The following is a 26,918-nucleotide window of genomic DNA, read 5'->3' as shown; positions in this document are numbered from 1 at the left end:
CCACATAGCAGACACCTGTGAGAAAAACATCCATCTTGTCTGATTTCTCAGTGCCTCGATTCATATTAAACCTAATGAGAACGCTCCAGCACTTGTCCACAAATGAACATCATAATGCCATTCCTTTACGGGACAGAGTGGGCGGGAGAATTTGGCTCGTACCACCTCTGTCACTCATTGGTTTATTCATCATGACCATGATTTCCCAGGGCTGTCAGTGTGCCGCTGAAATGGTCATGGCCTGAGGAACCCTTCTCGAGGCTTTCAGGATGTCACTGTCATGCCCACGAGCTGCCGTCAACCACCTACAACACTCCCCGGAAACATTAATTGCACAAACATTTTGAAGATAAAGGTGCCTCAATGGAGATATTCGTCCTATCAGGATGTTTGGAATTCAGACTGGCGTGAAATTCTTTTTTTTGATTATGATTTTATCCAGAATTTCAATCTGCAATTCTCCCCTTGCATCAGAGCTGTAAACATGGGGATACATGACAACAATAATAATATCTATGCTGCTAAAAATCATTGCTACCTTAAACTCTTTTGCACTGACATTTTTTTCTTCCCATTTGAGCAAAATAAATTGACAACTTGGGTAAAGAGTGATGATTCCCCGCTGGCTGCTGCCTTTACTGTTGTATCCAACCTTTATGTAAATCAGTGAGGTTATTTCTGTGGAAAACAAGATTGGTGATGTCAGGCACACAACCCCACATTGAGTTGTTTGCTTGCTGATTGGCATTCTCAGCAGTGCGTGCGTGTCCTGCTATTTCATCTTGCATAAAGTACCAGAGGTTTCAACTTTCACAGCACTCGCTCTTTTCTCCTGACGTGCATTCAGCCACCGTCCCTTTGCGCTGCAGAAAATAACAGTGGATCTCCCTCCCCCTGCTCCCAAGCAGAAGTTTCATTGCCTTGTGAACTCATTCGGAATTTCAGAAAATCTCCATATTTACACCCTAGTTGCATCCCTTTTGCATTTTGTATCATGACATTGGCCACCGATAGTGACATAGCCTCCTGTTGTTTTTGAAATTGCAGCCCGTATCCGTTTTTATCTTAGTTATCTTAGTTTATTTATAGCAAGGGTCCGCTCTGTGCCACCCTTGTAAATTACAGTAAAATTACATTTTTATTTCCTTCCATACTGCGTTACACCCCCTTCCCAACTTACTTGAACATTTGTGCAAATACGTGTTCTTTCCCATGCGGTTACACTTTACTTGAAGGTATCTATATGAGAGTGACATGACACTGTCATGAACGTGTCATAAACATTATAAACAAGTCGTAAACGTTTATGACATAACGCTTCTTTCAGTAAGTGTCATTCGGTTTTGTCATGACAAGTTATGGTTAGAGTTAGAGTTAGAGGGTTAGGGTTCATGTGTCATGACTGTGTCATATGGAATAAACGGACTTGTTGTTGTCATTGTCGCATTTCGGTTGTATGGTGTTGTTATTATTTGTGGCTGCATGGCCGCCCAACATGCACAAGCACATACAGCAGACAGCACCCAACCCAAAAATAAAAATACTTAATTGCTTGAGGCGACTTTACTGGGGCTACACAGATTCGTTACATGGCTTTAGCCCCGGTGTAGCGCCATGCCTGGTCACCAGATTAATCTGAGCGGTCGTGAGATGATTAATTCAAAAGCAAAGAAAAAATAAACTTTTGGACTTTTCTCTAATGTCTGCTGTTTTTGTTATTGTGAAATACTGGATAGTTTGACCTCTTTGGGCCTCAAACAACTATTTGATTGACACTCTTAGGTGGAACTGCTAACATATCATAGACATCTGAAATGTGACACAGGGTCCCAACTAAGACCTCAAGCCCAAAATCTTGGGTTTAATCATTAACACTGCATTGGCTTATCATATGTTTTTTTGGTTACACTTTACTCGAAGGTATCTACATAAGAGTGACATGACACTGTCATGAACGTGTCGTAAACATTATAAACAAGTCATAAACGTTCATGACATAACGCTTCTTTCAGTAAGTGTCATTCGGTTTTTGTCATGACAAGTTATGGTTAGAGTTAGAGTTAGAGTTAGGGTTAGGGTTCATGCGTCATGACAGTGTCATGTCACTCTTATGTAGATCCCTTCAAGTAAAGTGTTACCGTTTTTTAATCATTTTTTTTTTATGTATTGAAACTCTTAAGTGTAACAAGTAACTATATCTGTCAGATAAATGTAGTGCAGTAAAAGTACAATATTTTCCTCCAAGTTGTTATATATAATAGAAATAGAAAGTAGCAGAAAATGGAAACGCTCAGTATGTGAGTGAATGTACTTGGTTACTTTTCCACCACGGCACCAACACACTGTTTAGTTGTTGAGCTTGTTGTTTTGTGAGTCATACTGAAAGTTTTTCCCTCACTGTTTTTCTTTTCCTTATTATTTCTGGAGATCGCAAATAAATGGTTGGCTGTTTTTCCTCAAGCCTTGATGCCAGAGTGACGTTTTGTCCTCATATCGCGGCTTCTTTTCTGATTCATGCCCACCACGTCCCTTTTTTTTAAAGGTGAAATGTTTCTCATCCTCACTGTCTCTCCTCGCCACAGGACGGAGAGAGGAGGACAATGGGGGCCCGTGGGGTTTCCCCCCAGGCCCTGCTGTGGCTCCACCTGTTCGGCTTGATCTCTCTGGCGTCGCCCCTCAACCCAGACGACCCCAATGTGTGCAGCCACTGGGAGAGGTCAGTTTCCCCAATTCAGTCTCCTCTTCTCAATATTCAAAGGGAAATAACGGCGCTCAAAACGCCGCATTGAACTAATGGACTCCCTGCCACAAATCAAGACTGAGGGTTTCGCCAGTAATCAAAAGGTCTACTCCTGGGGACACGCTGAGGCCGTAAATCCACAGCGATGGTAATGTGACTGCTTGAGTGGTCTCAGCACTCAGTGCCTCCGCTGAGTTAAAGCACAATGTCATTTCTGATGAGAGCAACTCAGAGTGCAGGCGCTGTGATCAATAATCTCTCAGTGTAATCAGTGGGAATTGTGGAAAAGTATATTCCCTCCGATGACCGTAACAGTTTTCACTCCTTGCTAAAGGTTAGACTCAGTTCAGTGACCTTTTATCCAGCTGTGTCAGGTGTGTATTGTTACAGGAAAACCAAATCTGCATAGAACAGAAAATTCTAGAAATCCAAAGTTAAAGTGCTCATATTATGCTCATTTTCAGGTTCATAATTGTATTTAGAGGTTGTACCAGAATAGGTTTACATGGTTTAATTTTCAAAAAACACCATATTGTTGTTGTACTGCACATTGCTGCAGCTCCTCTTTTCACCCTGTGTGTTGAGCTCTCTGTTTTAGCTACAGAGTGAGACATCTCACTTCTGTTCCAACTTTGTTGGGAGTCGCACATGCGCAGTACCTAGGTAAGGACTACTAGCCAGTCAGAAGCAGAGTATGAGGGCGTGTCCTGACAGTAGCTAGGTAAGGACTACTAGCCAGTCAGAAGCAGAGTATGAGGGTGTGTCCTGACAGTACCTAGGTAAGGACTACTAGCCAGTCAGAAGCAGAGTATGAGGGCGCGTGCCACGCTAGCAGCTAGGTGAGCATTATAACGTGTGTTCCAAAGTGACCACGTTTGTCTCTGAAGTAAAGGCTGGACTACAATAGAGCTGTTTGGAGCAGTTTGTGAACAGTGTTTTCTGTTGGTGATGGTAAAAAAAGATATATAGCACAATTAAGGAAAGGGAAAAAGCCAAAAAGCATAAAATGAGCACTTTAAGTTGTGTCAGGATTCTTAAAAATCCTGAATGCTTGTGGGTTTTAGGCAGATGAAAATAAAGCTTTTTAAAGTGCTTCGAAAGAATCAATGGCATTTTTTCAGGTTTAATAAATTGCACCACAAGGACACGTCCTCGCTCTCTATCCCGGGATCAATACTTGACTTCCTGATGATCTGTTTTAAAAGGAAACATTATTGAGAGTCATGAGAAAAAGACCGTACCTCTGTGATGTTTAGCCTTTTTTTTTTAAATATTGTGTTTACTGCACCGCAATGCCCTTTTCAGTTATGAGTTTTCGGACTTCAGTAAAGCCTTGAGGGTAATTGGAAAAACTCTTTAATTTGATGTGCGACAGGCTGCTTTTTTGATTTATTAATGAAAAATATTTACTCAAGATTTGGGAATGAATGCATCAATTCAACAGTTTCTAGGCACCCTGTTAATCTGTGATTGTGTTTTTCTATCCCTCCAGCTATGCAGTGACGGTGCAGGAGTCCTACGCTCATCCATTCGACCAGGTCTACTACACCCGCTGCACCGACATCCTCAACTGGTTCAAATGCACCAGACACAGGTATGGACTGCAGTATGGAATGTCTTGATTATTTTTTAATTAGTCCATAAAATGCCACAATTTATCAAGTACCCCGAGGTGATGACGCCTTCAAAGTGCTTAAAAATAATCTTTCTGCAAATATTCAATTTACTGTGGTAAAGTATTGAACGAGGAACGAAGCAGATCCTCACACTCAGTGTTCATTAGGCCGGCCACTATTTTCATTACCGATTATCTGATTCATTTTTTTAGGGTTTTTTTGGCCTTTATTTTCACAGGACAGATGAAGACATAACAGGGGAGAGAGAGGGGGAATGACATGCAGCAAAGGACCGCAGTTGAACCCGCGGGCGCTGCGTTGAGGAGTCAACCTCTACATATGTGCGCCTGCTCTACCAACTGAGCTAACCAGTCTCTCCAGAAAAATGCGATTATGCGATCGCATAATACAATGCATAATCAGCCAAAGTCCACATATCTATGCGGGGGCCGCATTTTACGCCGCATTTTCGCCGCTCAAATTGCCGATTTCTGCGCAAAATATGCGGGGCTTGCATGATTTCATAATCCCCGCATTTTCGTTGCAAAAAAGGTCACATATATCTTAGCAGAAAGTTGAAAAATGTTATGTGTACTTCACACAAGAGCAGCCATTTTCCCCTGTTGCCATAGGAACGTTATGAAGTGATGTAATTACGCGATGTGAACATCATCGAAAAGCTGCAAACCCCGCGATGAAGCCATGATGAAGTTTATGCAGTATAGCGAGGTGGAAAAAAAAAGCATTTTTTGCTGTTTTTGCATTCAAAATAACGATTAATCGATTGTCAAAATAGGTTGCAGTTATTTTTCTATCGATCGACTAATCGTTGCAGCTCTAGTGTTTCACATTTTTGCTTGTTCTTAAAAGGACAGTTCAACCCAAAATCCCAAAAAAAAAGTTTTGGTGTCCCAGTGTTGGACATATCGGTCGTAGACATGTCTGCATTCTCTTCAACATAATAGAACTACAAGATTCCAATCCTTAATTAATCCCACAATGGGGAAATGCACAATGTTGCAGCAGCGAGGGCTAGATAGAGGGAAAAGTACAAAAAGACACTCTAGAGATAAACCATCCGAATCAGAACAGGAAATAATAAATAAATAAATAAAAGTAAAGTAATTAAATAGTTGGTTGTACAGTTATATTTAACATTAACATGGCTTGTGGTGCTCAAAGCCATTCGAGGGCGCCTGGGGAGCTCACCCGGTAGAGCGCGCGTCCATATATAGAGGTTTACTCCTCAATGCAGCAGATCCGGGTTCAACTCCAACCTGCGGCCCTTTGCTGCACGTCACTCTCCCCTTTCGTGTCTTCAGCTGTGCCTAAAATGCCACAAAAATTATCTTAAAAAAAAAAATACATTCAAGAAACTCTCAAGCAATGTCTCTTTCCAGAAACCATAACCTGGTTAATCAAGATAATCTACAGACGTGGTTGTGAGCAGTTTCATGTAGGAATTATCTTGCTGCATTTAGAAAAAATAAGAGAGTGGCGAGTTAGCTCAGTTGGTAGAGCAGGCGCACATATATATTCAAATATATTTTTTTTGAATTGTTTTTTGTTTTTTATTGGTATCCAGAGCATTACAGAAAAACATTAACCATTAAAGACACCTTGCATCCTTCCCAGCACCCCTACCCTCTCAAAAGCAAGGCAACAAATGCTCAATTCAAGGACATATTCATAAAGATGCACAGAGACAAGCAATGGAATCCACATCAGTACGATCGAAAAACATCTGGCCAACCTTCAGGTTATTACCCGTCACATTTCTCATGGATTTTCTATCTCCCCTTTCATGTCTTCATCTGTCCTGTGGTATTAAAGGCCTAAAATGCCCAAAAACATAATCTTTAAAAAAAAAAAAAGAAACAATTTTTTAAACAATTCATGTGATCACGTTAGATTTCCTTTCCTTCTTGATCTCAGAGACATTATCCAGTCAGTTCTCATCCTAGTATATGCAGTATGTTAAACGCTGTACATCTTGTACTGTTTGAACGTCTGTTGCTAGGGTTCAGAAGCAGTCAGTCGCTGGTGTCTACTACCCAACACCGGCCGCTCAGCTCCGTCTGATGTGGTCATTTTGATGAGCGACCGTCAGCGTATCAGCTTTAATGACCACATTAAGCTTTATAGGCACTGGTTTAGCTCCTCCAGCTAAGAGCTGAGTCATTGATCTTAAGCTGAAATGTCAGACAACATCAGCGTCCTTGGATGAGTGGGAGAACCTCCCTTAAACGTTTAAGCGTCGCTCGTCTTTCAGAAGTGTAGTTATGTGAGCAAATCTTTTGTTTTCACAGTGCAGAACCACAACACCACCTCCTTAGTAATTGTAGTCGCACTGTTTTAATGGAAATTATGCATGTGTGTGTCTCTGTGTGGGTGTGTGCGTGCGTGCATGTGGCTGTGTGTGTGTGTGTGCGTGCGTGTGTGTGTGTGTGGGTGTGTGTGTGTCTCTGTGTGTGTGTGTGTGTGTGTGTGCATGTGTCTGTGTGTGTGTGCGTGCGTGCATGTGGCTGCGTGTGTGTGTGTGCGTGCGTGCATGTGTGTGTGCGTGTGTGTGTGTGCATGTGTGCAGAATCAGCTACAAGACGGCGTACAGAAGAGGCGTGAGGACAATGTACAGGCGACGCTCTCAGTGCTGCCCCGGCTTCTATGAAAGTGGAAATCTGTGTGTTCGTAAGTTTTGCAGATATTTTTGTATACATTTTAAACAAAAGGTGAAGGCTCTTTAATTGTAACGGTTAACAAAGAAGTTTCCTTGCCTCCATGGAATCCATGACGATTGTACACTTGCTTTTTTTTGGTTACAAAGATCATGTAATAGCTCTTTTAGAGTTTATGGTTCTTGCATTGCTTCACAACATGAAGCAAGTACAAAAGGGTTCTGATTACCGAATTTTTAAACTACAATATTAACATCTGGTTTCAACAAACACACGCGCACACACAGAAATGTCACTAATTACCTGTTCTCCAATTGTGAACACACTCAAACAAAAAGAGAAAAGTGGTGTACCATGAGCCTCGTGGTGTTACTGAGGTATGTTTCCCTCGCGTGATATTTGCAAAAATTGGAACCAAGTCAACGACATAATGAGGAAGAACATTTTTGAAAGGCAGCGCTTTAGCAAAACTGTTAAATGCAGTGTTTTCCTTAGGTTTTCAGAGACTTATGTGGACGTACTTGACGGGGGGTTTAAGGGGTTCTCCCTCAATAAAACGTTTTTCAATAAATTAAATAAAAAAAACATTGCAATTTCCCCTTCATTTTGGACTGTTATTATTAACATATCTGTGTCTAAACTAGGGATGCACCGAATCCAGATTTTTGGGGTTCGGCCGAATACCGAATCCTCTGGTTAAGATTCTGAATCCTCCTCCCATCCTCAGTCCATGAACACAGGAAACACATTAATGAAGTAAACAACGTCCACAGCCTCTAAAATAGTTAAATGTAACAACTTAATGTAACTTAATTCACACGCTCTTTTCACATCGTAGGAAAGCACATTGCTATCGCCAGTTGAGTGACAATTTTGTTTGGCAAATTTTCTCTAATCAGGGTATGATGAAGGCATGTTGGGGGGGGTGAAATTAGAAAGCTAACGTGAGCTGACGAGCAGCAGCCGGCCGTTCGGTCGCTCCGCTCCCACTGTAGGGAGACTCATTTGCAGAGAGAACGGCTGACAGCCCGGGAGAGGCACTGTCTGGTTAAGCTGTGACTGTCCTTCCTTTGCCGTACCTGAAGTTGCTGCATTTTGGCTGCTGTCTGTAGATTCCTTCATGCACAACTTGTATTCTTTCGGATGTTTCATACCAGATGTTGTAACAGCGGTGATGTTGTGTATTGTTTAGGGTCCTCGCCACCACGAGACAAATCGGCTTTGCAAATTGAACATGTACTTGAATGGCCTTCTTTTGACTGAAAGTACTGCCAAACAACACTTTTTCTGCTCACGAGTTCCATTTTCACTTTCTCACAGCCTACTATATTGAACGGTCCACGTCGACCAGCGTAGCACGAGTAGTGCAAGCGTAGGGTTCGGTTCGGTTCGGTGGAAAAAAATTCTAAGGTTCGGCAGAAATCGAACACCGTCAAAAAGCCCAATATTCGTCCGAATCCGAACCCGAGTCCTGGATTCGGTGCATCCCTAGTCTAAACGTTGGCAAAGCTAAAGCAGAGAATGAATAAATAACCATTAAAGAAGCTTAAAGACATAACTTGCTAAAGAAGTCCACTCGGGACCGACTACAATCATTAGATCTGAGAGAAGTCATTCAGTTAGTCACATTGATTTTACGTTCATTTGGCTTAAGTGGTGCCCAAAACGGCTCGGGTGCTGTGCCTAAGCCTTATAATGGTAGGGAAAACCCTGAAATGTGCTGAAGCCATAGAACTATTGCTATTACTACTGACACTTAAAGCTGCATTAATTGATTTCTTTTTTTTATTCATTTATGGTCATTTAAGGGCAATGGTAGGAGCTAAAAACACAGATAGAAGAAGCAGGAGCAACGTTAGCATTTCTTTCAAGTTAACTTCTTCCAGGACACAAACTTCGCTCCCCCCGCTTAAAAGCCCTCTGTGTTACATGTGTAACTTACATTATACATAAAGCCTGTTTTACAGTTCTGCGGAGGCTCCACGCAGAGCTTTCTCCATAGCCTACGTAAGTGGCCTGATGTTTATACTGGTGCGTTGGTGTGTGCATCAACCCTGCATGTGTGTGTGTGTGTTGGGAGTGGGTGATAGAGCGAGGGAGAAGTGAGAGAGTGACGGCAATTAGCTTCGGCGTGAGTAGTGACTCCAGAGTCATAGTGAGAGAACCAAAGTGTCTCTCCTGTTCTTTCTGACCACGGTGGGAAATTTGGAGCAGGAAAAGTTAACCCTCTCCTTGATTTCATATTGTTTATGGAGGAGAACCAGGAAATGAGTCGGGGGGAAATGCAACACAACCTAGCCACGGTCGAGCGACGTGCGTCGCTGCGACGTGTAGTTAAATTTTTTGAGAGGTGACGTCAGGCTACGGCGTAGGGTCCGGTGTAGACGCAGGGGGGTCTGCATTGGTACGCCGTCGATTCTACGCACAACCATAAAACGGCCTTAAGAATTACAGTGCATTACTTTTCATAGCTCTATGTACGAATAGTTCACGAGAACAGCTCTGCCAGCCAATCAGAATTGAGTCTCAGTCTCAGAGGCCATGGTGTAATAAGGTTTAAGAAGTTGTAAACCCAAAGAACCTTTACTCATTTTATAGACATCTGCCCAGAAAAAGTAATAATCCAAATTTAATCAGCCGTGTATAACAAATGTTATCTTATGACCACTTTATTTCATATAATAGTCTTGTTAAATTCTCCGCTGCTGAAAGGCACAGAGCTTTTCATAGTACTGTGTAACCGACAGCAACAAAGATATGAGCTGCAAGTAATATAAAACTGATATAAAGACCAACTAAATGACTCTGTTCACATTCTGTGTGAGCAGCAGTTTACCTTCTTTCATAAGAAGTTAACACACATTGCTCTCTACTTATATACAGTATGTGGAGTAAGGATGCTCTTCTAATGCTGAAAATGCTCTTTGTGTTTGATCAAAAGGCAATAAAAACATATCCGACATCGTTGCTTCCTATCAGAGAGCTTTCTGCAGAATACAGCTGGATTTGAAATATTCCCACCACAGGGGAACGTGCGCTCTGTGTAATGTCTCTGCAACAAACAACATCATTTTCATGTCATCGGCATTGTTATTTTCAAACCCTTTTTTCCACTTGATACACACAAAGTTTCCAGGCTCGTTAAAATTGCAGTGTAACTTGTGGAACAGTGACTCAGCCTCTGTCGTTATCTTTTCGTGCCAGGCATGTATCTATATCTGCTGTTAGAGCTGTCAAAGTTAGATCAATCCAGCTCTCTTACAAAGTGGATCCATTTCTACTTAAAGTTACCACGAGAGCTTTGAAATCAATGTAAACGGAAGAAAAAAGGATAGAAGAAGGGCAACAAAAGTTGCAAGCACGAAACTTTGGCTAATACGGAGTTAGATGTTGTCAGATATCTCTTAAAACTGAAAAATGTCAGCTTTATTCTGACGGTGGTGTCTTCTTGGGTCACTTCATCGGGTAAATCAGGCTCATGGCTCATTTGTCCTCTGGTGTCTTTAATCTAAAAGTGCAAGAGGCCGTTTATCTTTGTGATATTTGTCACATTCACCTCAGATGGGCTTTAAACCAGGGTGTGTGGGATGGATGTTGGTCAGTGAGATAAAACCCCAATGTTTCCCTACACGGTTGTTTTAGTTTGAAGCTGGTTTCTAAGTTTTTCCAGCCAAAGTAAAAACACAATTAGACGGAGCAGATGAGACAACAGATGTTCAGTCAAAGCTTACACGACAAATGCATACGATTCTTTATTTAATTGTAAACCCAGCCTTCAGCTGCTGTTCTTACACACACACACACACACACACACACACACACACACACACACACACACACACACACACACACTGCATATCTGTATATCTCATCACATCTGATACAGCTCAAAAAGTCTTGAAAACCACAACTTTCCTCAAACTATTACAACTTAATTAATGTAAGCTGTTTTGATGATTCAGCTGTTTTATCTTTTTTAATACACTAGGAAAGTTGCAAAGTCACATATAGGTTATAAACAAAGCACGAGTAACATGTGGGGTGGAAGATGTGTAGCCTTACATTTGTCCTGATGTCAGTGGGGAGCTTGTTCCTCCATTTAGGAGCCAGGGCAGCAAACAGTCAGAATTTCGCTGATAGCCTGTTTCCACTTAACCTTACTCGGCCAGATGTATTGCTTCGCATTTGCTCGGCATATCCATCTGGGAACTTTCCGTTGGAGAACTTTTGGGAAGTGGCGAAAATACTGGTTAGCTGATTGGATAAACCATCTGTCTATCACCACCTATGTTGGTGATAGACGGGCCAAATCAACCAATCAGATCAACGATACATCAAACTCTTGCCGAAAACCAGTTGGGAGAAGAGCAAAAACATCTTTTCCTCCGAGGAAAGCCTTCAATGCCGTTTTTTGCTCTTCTTTCAATGAAGGAATACTTTCTTATTTGGATAAAACTTGCCGATAGCTACGCTCATCTCATCCGTGGAAGCCGCCATGTTGTTTAGACTGAACAGTCGCTTCTCGTTGCGGCTCCAAATTTTCTCTGTCTCAAGATGTCAGACTGATCTGCGAGTGGAAAACTGGAGCTTGCGGTCTCACGAGGTCTCACGAGGCTAGTTTCCACTAGGATTGGGCATCGAGAACCGATTCCTACTTGGAATCGTTTAAAAAATTACGATTCCAGTGGACTCGTTTCTTTATTGGAATCATTTGGAATGGTTTAGAGGATTTGGTTTCAAATCCAATCATCGCTTCCCAATTTAACATGCGCAATTTATGGTTTCCGTAGCGACCAGGCGTTTGTTGTGTTGCAGCCTTGGAGCACAGTAAGCAGCGCTCTACTGTGGCTTTATTTGACGTTGAAAAAGCTGAAAACCTGCAAACCACCATTGAATCAAAATAAAACTTTCCTCTTATTTGTGAAAATAGTCACGTGACCCGTTTCAACTCCACCCCTCAAAGAATCAGAATCGAGAATCGATAAGAACCGGAATCAAAAGGAAGAATCAGAATTGGAATCAGAATTGTTAAAATCCAAACGATGTCCAACCCTTGTTTCCACCGAGGCATTTTAAGAGCCGGTTCGGAGTCGGTTCCTAATCTCGAACCAATTCTTTGAGTTTTAAAAGCCAAAGAACTGGCTCTCAGCCAGGAAAACTGGTTCTAGTGCAGCACCAACTCTTTGCTGGTCTTGAATCGGTCTTGAACCTTGATTATGTCAGGGGCTGGGGGCGGGGTTATCGTGACCAACAACACCAACGAAAATGTTGTGATGTTTCCCGGTGGGGACGAAATGTATCCCCCCTCACAGTAATCAATGCTTCTTCACCAATAGACCATATATTATATACCTAAAATAGAAATATTTTAAGCTAAGTAAAGCAAAGTAGGATTTAATTAGGGATGCACTGAATCCAGGATTCGGCTTCGGATTCGGACGAATATTGGGCTTTTCATAGTTCTGTGTAACCGACAGCAACAAAGATATGAGCTGCAAGTGATATAAAACTGATATAAAGACCAACTAAATGACTCTGTTCACATTCTGTGTGAGCAGCAGTTTACCTTCTTTCATAAGAAGTTAATGTCGACGTAATGACGCCGCCGTTGATTACGGGAAGGTGTTTACGTAGTTGGACCGTTCAATGCAGTAGGCTGTGAGAAAGTGAAAATAGAATTTGTGAGCAGAAAAAGTGTTGTTTGGCAGTACTTTCAGTCAAAAGAAGGCAATTTAACTTGAATATTTATATATATATTAGGGCTGTGAAAATAAGGCGTTAATTTTGATTAATTAATCTGAGAAAAAATAACGCGTTAAAAAAAATAACGCAGATTAATCCATTCCATATTGACGTTTGACCCGGAGCTGTTCTAGCCACCATTGCACTGTAAAATGAAGGAGGGAGACGAGAATGTTCTGCCTGGATCATTAATTGGAACATTTACTATAAAAATCTTCTTCCCCAATAGGGTTGGGTACCGAAATCTGGTGCCACTGATATGTCTGCACTTCTCTCTGATGCTCTGAAACAGACGATACAGGCAACACAAACACCGCTGCACGTGACGCTAGTTAACACTATACTCAACAACAGCTAACGTTAGCCTACCGCTAGCTAGTAGCTGGATTAAACACGGTTAAAATGCTGACAGCTATTGCTAAACGGTGTAAAGTTTGACTGTATTTCACTGTAGAGGATTCAACAATCTGCAGCTCCCGACATTGGAGAAACACAGACGGTGCGGTGCGTTCAATGAAACTGGTCATTTACAGCCTCGTGGTGCATTCAAAGTTATTGTTAAATGTCCTTTTCCTATCTGGTGGTTGTTTTTTGTCGTGTTTTATATATTAGGGCTGTGAAAATAACGCGTTCATTTCGATTAATTAATCTGAGAAAAAATAACGCAGATTAATCCATTCCATATTGACGTTTGCATACAGACGAAAATCTGGTTCCACTGATATGTCTGCGCTTCTCTCTGATGCTCTGAAACAGATGTTACAGGAAACACAAACACCGCTGCATGTGACGCTGGTTAACAACAGCAGCTAACGTTAGCCTACCGCTAGCTAGTAGCTGGATTAAACACGGTTAAAAGTGTGACTGTGTTTTACTGTAGAGGATTCAACACCGGGATGTAACAATCTGCAGCTGCCGTCGGAGAAACAACACAGACGGTGCGTTCAATGAAACTGGTAAACTACAGCCTCGTGGTGCATTTTAAGTTTTTGTAAATGTCCTTTTCCTATCTGGTTGTTGTTTTTGTCGTTCAACAGCAATTTACTAGTGAAATAAGTTATTGTTATTGTTATACATTATTATTAAATCATTTCATTTTGACCATATGGCCTTAGCAATAAACAAGCCGTTCTTTGATGTCACCAACTGTTGTTTAGTACCCTTTTTTTTTCTTTTCTTTTTTTACATTCTTAAAAAGTATCGGTTCAGGCACCATTAATTATGTATGCGATTAATTTCGATTAATTAATCACAGAGTATGTAATTAATTAGATTACATTTTTTAATCGATTTACATATTTTGGATATTGATTGGATCTTGAGATAGGGTAAACATAGGCTTATGGTAAATAAAGTAAAATGAAAAATACACTGCTGTGGATGTTGTTTACTTCATTAATGTGTTTACTGTGTTAAATGACTGAGGATGGGAGGAGGATTCAGTATTCAGTTTCGGTATTCGGCTGAACCCCAAAAATCTGGATTCGGTGCATCCCTAGATTTAATTATTGCATGTTTTGTTTTCTTTGGCTCGCAAAGCCAAGAGAAACATTTGCAGCAAGACGATGTAGTCCGCCAATTGTCGTTGTTATGAAGTTGGCGCTAGTGTTTCCGGGGAAAGCTGAGACTTATGATGACGTATACAGTGACGTAACAACGTAGTTCTCTGGGCTCTCGAGCCTGTGAAAAAAAAGCTAACCGGTTTGGAAGAGGTTCCCAAGTTGAACCAACTGCGACCCAGCACCAGCCCAGCACTAGAACTAGGTTTGCCATGGTGGAAAAGGGGTGTGAGTGATTGGGTGTCCCTCGCAGTGAGGGAGCAGCAAGCAGATTGGCCGTGTTACAGTATGTTAATTTGTGCTCAGAAGCTATGAATTTGAGAGTGCAAATTGGTTATTTAAGAGCATAATTTATTAATTTCTGATTGCAAATTACTTGTTTTTTCACTGTGACACCTACTGGACTCATAGTGTCATGTATATGCCACGATTAAAGTTCCAAAGAAAGTTCTTAGTTTTTCCAAAACACAGCAGCCAGGAGCAGGTACAACATTTGACTCTTACTTAAATTTTTGTAAATTTTTCACAGACTGTGTGTTTTGCGTCTCACAGTGAAAATGCACTTGTATATATTGAAAGGACAGATAAGATGGTTGTCCTTTTATTTTGCCTGCAGCCAGTTAGAATCTGTGTACGTACGTTGGCTGTTTGTTGTAATGGGAGTCATTTTTCACAGAAATGTTCAGACACATCCATAAAAAGCCTAAAGCGAGTGAGACTACCAACTGGTTTTCATGTGACGAGGGTGAAGTAGTGCTAACAGGTTTAATACCAAGCTGTACATTTTTTGTAAAGTTTTGTTATGCCTTTCAGAGAAAAATAATTTGTATTGCAATTCAAACCTTCTCTGACGGCCTGTCCCCCTGCAAGCAAACACATGCAGATAAAAGTGAAATCCTGAAAGTATACTTGTGACGCTTGAACTCAAAAGTCAAAACTCGGCTTTTAAACCTGTCAGAAACAATGTCTGTGAGAGGAAGAGAATATCTCCCTGCCCAGTCTTTTTCTGATGTTTCTGATCGAGGAAGGTATACAAAGCTCCCTCGATCCAGCGAAATAAATCAATTATCCACCCTAGATGGTAAATTCTATGGGGCAGTGCTGCCTTTTCTTATTGAGAAAAGGAAGTGAATGGGTTTGCCTGAGGGAGAAGAGGAGGGTGAAGAGGAGCGTATTGTGTGTCTTTACTCAACATCTGCTTGTAAACAACTTTATTAGATTCTCCCGGGGGACCGAGACAAATAACCCTCGACTCTATTGTGTGATGCTTGCTCCACTGCGAGCACGCACGCACGCACACATACACACACACACACACGCGCGGTCTCACGCTCCCATTGGCTGAGTAGTTTGAACGCCGGAAGCTAATTCTTCAATGTTAACTAGGGAAAGACTGCTGCCTGGTTCGCTAACGTTAATGGCCTGGGACAGGCCTTTTGTTGAGCGATATGCACAGCCGGAGCTCATTGAAAGGTTTCCCTGCCCGACAGAGAGAGGGGGGGGGGGCTGCTAATTTGATTATAGGGCTTTCCTCTTTCTGTGTTTCCTGGCTGTTTTGTGAGCGCTCTGTTTTTCACTTTCTGTCTGTACATAAAGATGGTTTTGTCGTACATATTTACTGTTTTTGCTCCTAGACTTGAAATTTTTTTCAAAAAGCAATTGAAATTGAAGACATCTTATGTTTGCGTTCCCGGTCTTGCGGGCGTAGGACACCTTTTGTTATTTTTCATCTCTGCCTGAAGCAATTTCATCTCTTCTCAGTACGATTCCTCCCTCCGTTGTCCCCATTTTTCATTCTCTGTCTAGCTCATTCTGTCCTCTTTTTTTCTCTTCTTCTGTATCCTGAATGCTGTTTGCGTCGCCTCTCTGGCCGTTGAACCCGAGCAGCTTGGCCGTCGGTGACCTCGGCACCCATCAACCTGCTTTAAACTTTACCCCCCCACCCCTCTCTGTCACCCACAGACACCTCAGCCATTCATCACATCCCCACAGTAAATCTGATATATATTACTGTTGGAATTAGAGATGTTCCGATACCGATACCAGTATCAGTATCGGCTCCGATACCGCCTAAAACGCTGGTATCGGTATCGGGAAGTACTGGAGTTTATGCACTGATCCGATACCACGTAATAAAGCCCTAAAGAAAAAATACGTTAAAGTAGTTTATTTATGTTCTTTTTCCGTTATAACTGATTGTCAAACTGGAGAATTAAAGAACGTTCTGTGGCATTCATTTTTCACAAAGAGTTTAACCTGAGCCAGACCGACAACAAAGATAGAAATAATATCACATCCAAACAGGGATAGTAGTATACAGTTCTTAAAACATAATAAAATATATGACACACTGGTATCGGATCGGTACTCGGTATCGGCCGATACGCAAGTTCAGGTATCGGAATCGGTATCGGGAAGCAAAAAATGGTATCGGACCATCTCTAGTTGGAATGTGGAATGTCATTTCACATTTACATGTTTTGCAGCCCAGTTTGTTATCTTTAATAACAAGCCAGCTGTTCGTGGAGCAAAAATACATAATTTGGTCTCTTGACCAGCAGTCAGGCTGTCCATGTGTTTCGTTACTCACGTTATTGTTGACGTCAGTGTCATTGACTAAGGTAACGTTAAGGTTGGTAGCTGCAGACTCCTCGCTAGCTGTTCCGCTCACATCAACGTTAACGTTAGTTTGAAGCTCATGAATCGTACCTGATGTTTCTGGTTGGACTTGGACCTCTGTTGACGTGTCTGGCTCTGGCACATGCGTTCTTTTAGTACCTTTCTGAAGCCAGGCTAACATAACGACTTACAAACTCGACACACTTCTTTTTAGTTTATAGGTTTTCAGCAGTGAAAAATCTGTTAGGGTCAGGCTGCAGGCATCAGACAGCTTTTCCGAACTACTGTCCGTGGCTAAACAAACTTCTGATAGGGTGGGCCGACTGCTTGCCTTTATGTAATTCGTCAAGATCTGAGGTAAGTCACATAGTGCCCTCTGGGTAGTGTAGTTTATGTTACGTTAGGGTCGATCTCTCTGACAATGATGCTTTCTCTGTCAGTGGTAGAGTACCGGCTACATGCGAGAAGTAGCGGCACGCAAGAAAAAGTGCAGGTAAAATGTAGAAGTGCCGGTACTGCATACCAGTGAGTACCGGCCCACTTTGAGCACTGACATCAAGTATAATATAAAAAGGTAAGAAATATATACAAATAAAGATAAAAAAAAAAAAGATAAGTATATACAATTAAAAAAGATAAGTAATATGAACAATACAGTAATACATTATAAATAGTGCAAATGTAAGGCCAAACCAAACAGTATAGAAACTAAAGATAAAGATATTGAAAGGAAATCAGTGATTCAAAATAACAAACAGTAGGGGTGTAAGGGAAAAGCTGTCTGTATCTGTTTATTTCAAAATATCTGTGTTCAGTTGACAGTATATGTGTAGGTTTAGCTGCTCGGAAAACAAAACTATGAGGGCACTCGGAGAGCGCAGACCTCCGCCAATGCATGCCCTATCTCACAATGATAATGCAGTGTGAACTTGAATTTTTCAGATAATTCTGACACCACATGGATGCAGCACAAAGCCTAATCTTGCAATGTAAATGAAAGTGAAAAATATTTTGTGTATCTGCCCCGTGGTTTGGATCTTCTCCAAACTATGTAATGCGTTCCATCCTTGGCCCATGCCACACCCTTCCACCAAGTTTCATGAAAATCGGGCCAGAAGTTTTTTTCCGTAATCCTGCTGACAGACACACAAACTGAGCCGAAAACATAAGCCTTCTTGGCGGAGGTAATAACATTATTTTGAGATGATCGCTCACTTCGTCACTTTATGGTATTCTGTCAAATCACACAAAGGTAATATATCTGTGCAACTTCAATCAAACTTTATCATCCTTCTCTGTGAGACACATCTGGTGAAAATTGAGAAAAGGTATTGAGGATGACCCACTACAACAATGTCTGTATATTGAACTTTAAGCTATGCTCACCCCTGTGTTTTTAGCTTATGTTTGTTCACACTTTTGGCAAATTTGAATCATGAAAACTTACTTCCTTGACTAAACTACCAGCAGTTCCTGTTCACACTGTACGTACAACAACCAGCTGAGTTACTGATAACTGACTGGAGTCTGACAATTGAGACAAAATCTGAAGTTATAAGGCGCGCCATTAGAATGAAAATTTCTAATGATTTCTAAATGGATTTATGGACGTTTATCCTCGATGATATCTGTGATTTGACTGACTTTTGACACAGCGAAGAAGTGTTGTTTTGTTACACATAGTGTGACAGGAGAAAAATAATATTACTGCAAAACGTTGGATGCGAGCGTTATCTTTTCATATCCCAATAATGTTTTTGTATTTGGTTATGTCCCTTTAAAATAGATACATATATGGGATTATCTACTCAACAAATTAGTCTCTTAGCAACAAAAGTCTAATGGTGTTATGCACAACAAAACTAAAATGTGCATCTAAATGGAACATCATAATTATCAAGAGGAGAAATATTAATCTTGTTTTTCAGTTCAGAACCATTTAACGTTGAATCCCCGTCGCCCCTGGATGTCGTGATCGGCCCCGTCGACAGTTTTCAACAGCGATCAAGTTCAAGTTTCACTTTATTTATCCTTAGAAAAGGAAATTTAGTGTGCAGCAGGATGTCTAAAACACATACACAGAAAAAAAAGCACCACCAGATGCTAACAACATTGTAAACACACATCAACACATCAATGGAGACACTCATTTCCCCAAAACCAATGACAGAATCCAATTGGGCAGAACACAGGTAAATCTGTCATAATGAACATGGACAGGAATACATAAATAAATAATCACATACTGTATAAAACATTTCAAGAGATGTCAATTAAGTGATTTCAGGTTCCTATTAGCCACAGGAATAAAAGAAGCCCTGGCACGTAGTTCTTAACATAGGTACCCTAAAACGGCGGCCTGAGGGGAGCAGATTAAACTCCCCAAAGAGTGGGTGATCAGGGCAGTTTAAAATATGGTTAGCCTTACCCCTGACCCGTTTATATATATAGAGCCCGACGGATAAAGGCTTTTTAAGGCCGATATCGATACAATTATTTGGTGATTTAAAAATCTTTTAAATATTACGATATATCGGCTGATATATATTTAAAAAAAAGAAAATCCAGAAACGCGTAACAAAACATAAACAGTTTTCCCTAACATTAGTTATTTGTAGTTATTTATGAGTCCTCACTAAAATAATATGATAATGCGGTTTAAAAATAAACTTGTTTGTTTTATTGTCACAACAGAACAGAGGAACATCAAAATATATTCAAGTTCTGATAAATAAAATGTATTACAATACAAACTTAAGTTATGAAACTTAAAGTCCTTTGAACAAAAACCAAAAAAGAAATCAAAGAGTAGCCAACAGGGAGGTTGTAGACCGCCCTCTGATGGACAGACTATGCATCGCCAACACTCAGAACATGGTTGAAGGGGGTTTCGTCCGTTTTTATTTTAATTTCTAAATATTCATTTATCAGCCATTATAAATGCCGATACCGATAGTTTGGAAAATGCCTAATATCAGCCGATAATATCGGCCTGCCAATTTATCGATCGGGCTCTAATCATATATATATATATGTTGCAGCTGTGGTAGCTGTACCCCAACCACCTTAGATGCTACGTTTACCAGCTTTGTTAGCTTACGCTCGCTGATCATTGAAAGACCACTGTATCACACCACAATACAAAATGTCAAGACTGATTTAATAAAACACTGGGAAAACCAAGTCATCAGAGTCCTGCACACGCTGAATGATTTCAGCTTCCTCAGACAGACACCAGAGAAAGATGCCAGGTGCACTTAGAGTCGCTCCCACTGGTGTTGGTCCGCGTGTTGCTCATACCCCCACTCTCGTGCTTCCTGCCGCAGCAGATCCAGAGATTCAACGGCCACCGAACCTCGATCCAGCGAAATAAATCAATTATCCACCCTAGATGGTAAATTCTATGGGGCAGTGCTGCCTTTTCTACCGACGGCTGCTTCAGCATGCCGAGACAATAGCTGAAATTAGGGAAGCAATTATTTAATCTGATATCTATTAATCTCTCTGTACCTGTCGCTGATGTAATCCTCCTTGTAGCTGCTTCTGCTCCAATCCACAGGATGAAAGGATTAGAAGCCCGTTTTAATGATTTATCAACTCTTCTTCAGGATTACAAGAGCATGTGTCTTTGGCTCTCTTATTAACACCTGGGCCTGTATTTGCAGGAATTTACATTTCTGCTCTCTTTCTCCAAAAATATATGCTGAAAAGCAGAAAAAAAGTGCAAAAAATAGAAACCGTTAATCCTGATAGCTAATAGCTCATAATAAAGTCCATGCTGCTTTTGACTCCATCCCTCGTCATATCGTTGCTTTTTTGGAACACGTGTGGCTCTCTCATGTGGGTTTAGATCAAATGGCGATAAAATGCATGAAAGCCTCTCATGGTTTAAAGTGCCCATATTATGAAAAAAATCACTTTTTCTGGGATTTGGGGTGTTATTTTGTGTCTCTGGTGCTTCCACACACATACAAACTTTGAAAAAAACCATCCATGCTGTTTTGAGTGAGATACGGTTTCTGAATGTGTCCTGCCTTCAGTCTCCGGGTCAGCTGGTCAAAATCTGCACGGCTTTCTATGTAGCTAACTGAGATGAGGGGCCTAGGGGGCTAACCGTTAGCATGCCTAGCATGCTAGCTCGGTCTCAATGGCAAAACACTGCTACAACACACACAAATTCACCCTAATCTACAAAATAAATTGTATAGAACTACTTCCATGTCCCTGTTCTGCAGGTATTCCACACAAAGTTGGAAGTGCGCCCTCGTTTAGAAGAAGTCTCCCGGCTAATCCTGCCTTGTACAGGCCGAAGTTGCAGAAACAGCTAGCTAGCTCATGTAGTCCTTACCTAGCGACTGCGCGTGTGCGACTGACAACAAAGATGTTACAGAAGTTGCGAGGTCTCACTCTGTAGCTAAAACAGAGACCTGAACACAGGGTGAAAAGAGGAGCTGCAGCAATGAGCAGTACAACAAAAATATGTTTTTTTGAAAATTAAACCATGTAAACCTATTCTGATATAACCTCAAAATACAATTATGAATCTGAAAATGAGCATAATATGAGCACTTTAAAGATAAAAAATAGATTTGTGTATTCACTAATTCACTAACAATGGCTTTTTGTTATATCTTATCTCTTAAAATAGATTTATTCGGAGTAGCGTAATGTCTTCTTTTTTTGATTAATTGCGTTAATTGTAAAATTTAAATATGATTTGTATTTTCAAATGTTGTGTAATGTGAAGTAATGTCTGCGTGTGTGTATGGTGTGTAATGTGATGTCGTAAATTGTGTTGTCACACAACAGATCCTATACGACAGTGGTTCCCAACCTGAGGGTCGGGACCCACGGAAGGAGTCAGATGAGAAATCTGAGGGCTGGCGAAATGATTGACAACAAAAAAACAACAAAACAAAATAGTCTGATTCATTATTGATTTTCTGCCGTCTTTGTTCGTGAAACACTGGCTGGTTTGACCTCTTCAGGTCTCTAAAGATGATATAACAGTCTGACAATCAATCTGCCACCAAGGTGTGACAGAAATGAAAATGATACATTTTAAGATGTCATAAGAAGTTTAGAGTTAAGGAATTGGTGAACTAAATGAGATAACTTTTTTTTTAAGTGTGTTTGGTCTAATCTTATAGTATCTTTAAATATGTTTCTGTCCTCATGGAAACTAGTACAAACACATTTTCTCAACACATTTTCCACTAGTGAAATGCACCTATTTTGCATAAATTTAACAATTATTTCCCATACAAATACTAATTGGGATTCATGTGGATTAATATGAGTGGATAGGAGGGTGGGTGTGATAATCAGAGTATTTTAACCTTCTTTTTTCTCATAAACAAATTACTCCGTTAAACCGTTAAATTGATTATTAAAAATAGTTGCCGATTAAAAATAGTTGACAACTAATTGATTCATCTTTGCAGCTGTAAAAGGGACACAACATTCGGCTGTTTACGAAAACACTGATATGCCAGTCATGTTTACAGTGTCTATTTGTGAGCAAATGTAAAGCTTTCAGCGTCCCCTCCTCTAGTATAAATCTTATCTCGGTGTGCTGTGCCAAGTGCATGTGGCCGGAGGATTCCTGTCCTAATGCATGAAAAAAGCTGTAAAATGTTAACATAGTGCAACTATAAATTTCAACGGGACGACCCCTCTGTGGCTAAAGCACCGTAAGACCCATAAAACCTGGCTTTACCGAGACCGGTCTAATTTGTGTATCCACTGAAGTCACTTTTCCTCCCTGCTCGCATACTTCCTTGCAACTTTCGAAACTCAGCACTTCACTTTTTGTGCACTGTGCTGATTTAACACCTCCATAGCCTGAAAACACAGCTAGTTTTTTTAATAGTGTTTGAAAGAGTGTGTGTGTGCGTGCGTGTGTGTGCGTGCGCGCACGCACGCTTGCCTGCGCACATGAAGCCCCATCATTTCACCTTTATTTTTACAGGCAAGTCATTAACAACAGGTTCTTATTTACAATGGTGGCCTCACAAGTGACAAAGCCACTTAGGGGAAGGGGAGGAGGTATTGTATTAGACATACATACAGTTTAAAATGACATAAAACACAATTAAAAATACAACACAGACATCAGTCAACACGTATAACGAGAGAAGTGCACGGGTACATGGGTGCATAAGAAGGGGAGAAACCTTACAAATGTTTAGCTGGGAAATTATGATATGGAAAAGCAGCTGCATATGTCGGGATGTACGTATGTCATTTAAGGATGAGATGGCGTTTTTGGAAAGATGAAATGGAAATTAGTTTGTCCAGTGTAAGAGTCTTTTGCAGAGCATTCCAGTTGCAGATTCATGCCGAAAGTGAAACTAAAGAGGCATACTTTTTCATTTATGCGATGTCTGTTTGTTTCTGCGAACGTATATTTATTCAAGTGGAGCTTGTGAGCGTGTTTCAGTTGGAGAGGAATCAGTGGCACAAACAGCAAGTCGGAGCAGCAGCACATCATGCCTCTGTGATGGAGGAGCTTAAGTCTCTGAGCTGTCAGCCCGTCTTCTCCCTGCACAATCCCTACCTGATGTATGATGCAGGATTCATACGGTGATACACAAGTGATCCCCACAAAATGAGTTGCAGGAGGTGTTGGATAAAGTTCAGCCTTTCACTTTCAACAAGCTGTTTATTGTCTGCGCTTTGTGTTTTCATTCCATTAAGCATTATTAAGCATCATATTACCATTTTTTTTAAAACATTTTTCTTTTTCAAATTATTATTTTTGAACTGTGGGACTGTTAACAATTAATGCTTTTCCCAGCATGCATTGGGCAGAGTACACCCTGGACACCTCGCCACTCTGACTCCTTTACTCTCTCCCCTGTTTGCTTGGCAACCTTACAATTACGACAATATTCCACAAAGTCCGATATAGTTTCAGCATGTAACAACAAACAACAACAACAAACTGTCATTTCAACATTTGTGTTTGTGTACAGATTAAACAAACGAGAAATAACTTCTAAATGAAGTGAATGAAACTACATAAAGGTTAAAAAAATATGTTAATTAGTGATCTAAGGATGGCAACCAGGGACGTTGCAGTTCATGGTCGGTGCCCTAAAGGTCTCATATTGTAAAAAGTTAGATGTCTATGTTTTTTTTGGATTATAAAGCAGGTCAAGGTGCTATATGAATACTGTAAAAGTATCAAAATGCTCAATCCACAGCCAACTAAACTCCTAATATACACATAACACAAGTGGATGGAAAACCACATTAATAAGCATTTTCTTTTGCAGATTTTCTGTAAATTCTGTTAAAGTTTGCACTACATTTGATTAGGATGGAAAGTTGTCGTCATGTGTGTTGAACTAGGTTGAACTAGCTGAGTTGTTAAAGTATGATACAATCACAGTCGCTCATGGATATTGTTAACCAAGACTTAAAGGAACACGCTGACTTATTGGGACTTTGTCTTATTCACCGTATCCCCCAGAGTTAGATAAGTCCATACCCTTCTCTTGTAACTCTGTCTGACGCCCCCACTGCTAGCCTGGTTAGCACAGATCCTGGAGGTAACCGGCTCCATCTAGCCTACTGCTCCCAGTAAGTGACAAAATAACGCCAACATTTTACTATTTACATGTTGTGATTTGTATAGTCACAGCGTGTACAAATAACAAGGTCACATGAGACACAGCCATCTTCGGGAACTATATTCTCAGAAATTCCTAATTCCTCGGGGTGTTCCTTTAAAGACTTTAATATGACTCAGTGCTTGTTGTGTCCATCTTTATTATGAACAATGATATCCATAGAGACATTTTAAAGACTTAATCTTGGCAACAACATTCAACACAAATGCTCTATGGATCCATGTACTTCATACAGAGAGTTAACACCGCTGCTCCAAATATCAGTGGTGAAGTTTACGGGCAACAGGCTGCTGATGGAAACACGGTTTCTGTGATGTAGTGACGGCTGGGAATCTCTCGGCTCCAGTACACTGGGAAGACGTCGAAACCCAGTAATAGTATTATTAACGACTGACCATGGCTGGTCGCCAAGTGCAATCATGCATTGGGTAAGAGCCTAGTTATTTTTTTTTACAGCCAAAAATCTCCAAACGGCTGGCAATTCTCCTCTTCCGTTGCCTATACCTGCTTGACGAAGAAGTTATTGTCACGTTGCTATGAGGTGGTATCGGATGTGGTAGTATCGGAGTCATTTTATGACTACAAGTACATGCGCACGGCATCGGACCGATAACCGATACTGACATAGGTATTTAAATGTAAATTCCTCACTTAACCAGATATCATCACACCACACATAATACATTATGGATAGATACTGTGCAGTACATTGCATTATAAAGTAAGAGACTTATATATTAGGTGTTTTTTTTAGAGAGCTGCTCAATGATGATGACAAATGACATAATAATTGCAAGTGAAAATGTCAAGTTTTATATTAAAAGTAATTTTGAAATGACAGTGGGTTTAACGTTGTACATGTTACTGTTTGAAGTCAGTGGGAGGGACGTTTTCAGATTCACTTTTAGGTGTTACTATTCTTGTCTTTATTGCTTTCTCTGTCTTCGCTTTAGTTTGTGTCTCTGCCTTTCTTTAAAATGTAAAATTTCTATTAAAATGTTCCGCTATTATATTTCCCTCTTTCTCTCTTTACCTTTTCTCTCTTTCTCCTCTTCCTCACACCTTCCCGTGGCCTCCTCCGGCCTCTGAGCTAATAGCTGCTCAACATGAGACATGGCGGCCCTGTGAAAACCTCATTTATCACGCTGTGATAGAGTCGTTTGTTTTCAACCTTCTGATATTTATGACAGCTCTCAACTGTAAGGTTGTGTCCTGATGAAATATTACACCAGTTGGGGAAGCGTAAGGTGAAAATGAAGATGTCAGTGCCGCCTTTTCTCTTTGCTGTACCGGAGCAGATAATGTGCTTTACACACTATCAGAAGCTCGCAGCATCTCACCATATCTAAGTCAAGTTTTTTAGGGCGTGGAATACATAAATAACAGCCATTCACAATTTGTACTCTTGCTGGATTCATCTGCAGTGTCTTTTTCCTGTGAAGAAATGTTTCGCGGTGTTGAAAAAAAAAAAAAAAAAACACCACTAAACGTTGCATTAAAATTAGGGCTGTCAAAATAACGCGTTAATTTCGATTAATTAATCTGAGAATAAATAACGCGTTAAAAAAATTAACGCAGATTAATCCATTCCATATTGACGTTTGCATACAGACGAAAATCTGGTGCCACTGATATGTCTGCGCTTCTCTCTGATGCTCTGAAACAGATGTTACAGGAAACACAAACACCGTTGCATGTGACGCTAGTTAACACTATACTCAACAGCAGCTAACGTTAGCCTACCGCTAGCTAGTTAACACTATACTCAACAGCAGCTAACGTTAGCCTACCGCTAGCTAGTAGCTGGATTAAACACGGTTAAAATGCTGACAGCTAACGCTAAACGGTGTAAAGTGTGACTGTGTTTTACTGTAGAGGATTCAACACCGGGATGTAACAATCTGCAGCTGCTGTCGGAGAAACAACACAGACGGTGTGTTCAATGAAACTGGTAAACTACAGCCTCGTGGTGCATTTGAAGTTATTGTAAATGTCCTTTACCATCTGGTGGTTGTTTTTGTCGTTCAACAGCAATTTACTAGTGAAATAAGTTATTGTTATTGTTATACATTATTATTAAATCATTTAATTTTGACCATATGGCCTTAGCAATAAACAAGCCGTTCTTTGATGTCACCAACTGTTGTTTAGTACCCTTTTTTTTCTTTTCTTTTTTTACTTTCTTAAAAAGTATCGGTTCAGGCACCGTTAATTATGTATGCGATTAATTCCGATTAATTAATCACAGAGTATGTAATTAATTAGATTACATTTTTTTTATCAATTGACAGCCCTAGTTAAAATGTGTTGTAACTCGCGTTACTGAGATT

The 26,918-nt window shown here is 40.6% G+C and overlaps 1 protein-coding gene across 1 annotated transcript in view; it reads left to right on the top strand.

Moving 5' to 3' along the window:
- The first annotated feature begins 2,600 nt into the window (after nt 1-2,600).
- LOC144521068 (uncharacterized) overlaps nt 2,601-26,918 on the top strand; it is a 140,969-nt gene continuing 116,651 nt past the window's right edge. Inside the window, exons 1-3 of the mRNA XM_078255338.1 lie at nt 2,601-2,716; nt 4,233-4,334; nt 6,944-7,044. Coding sequence (XP_078111464.1) covers nt 2,601-2,716; nt 4,233-4,334; nt 6,944-7,044 — 319 coding nt within the window. The remainder of the gene's footprint in view (nt 2,717-4,232; nt 4,335-6,943; nt 7,045-26,918) is intronic.

The sequence above is a fragment of the Sander vitreus genome, chromosome 1, assembly GCF_031162955.1.
Source record: "Sander vitreus isolate 19-12246 chromosome 1, sanVit1, whole genome shotgun sequence".
Taxonomy (NCBI): domain Eukaryota; kingdom Metazoa; phylum Chordata; class Actinopteri; order Perciformes; family Percidae; genus Sander; species Sander vitreus.
This window is presented reverse-complemented; position numbering and strand designations above follow the sequence as displayed.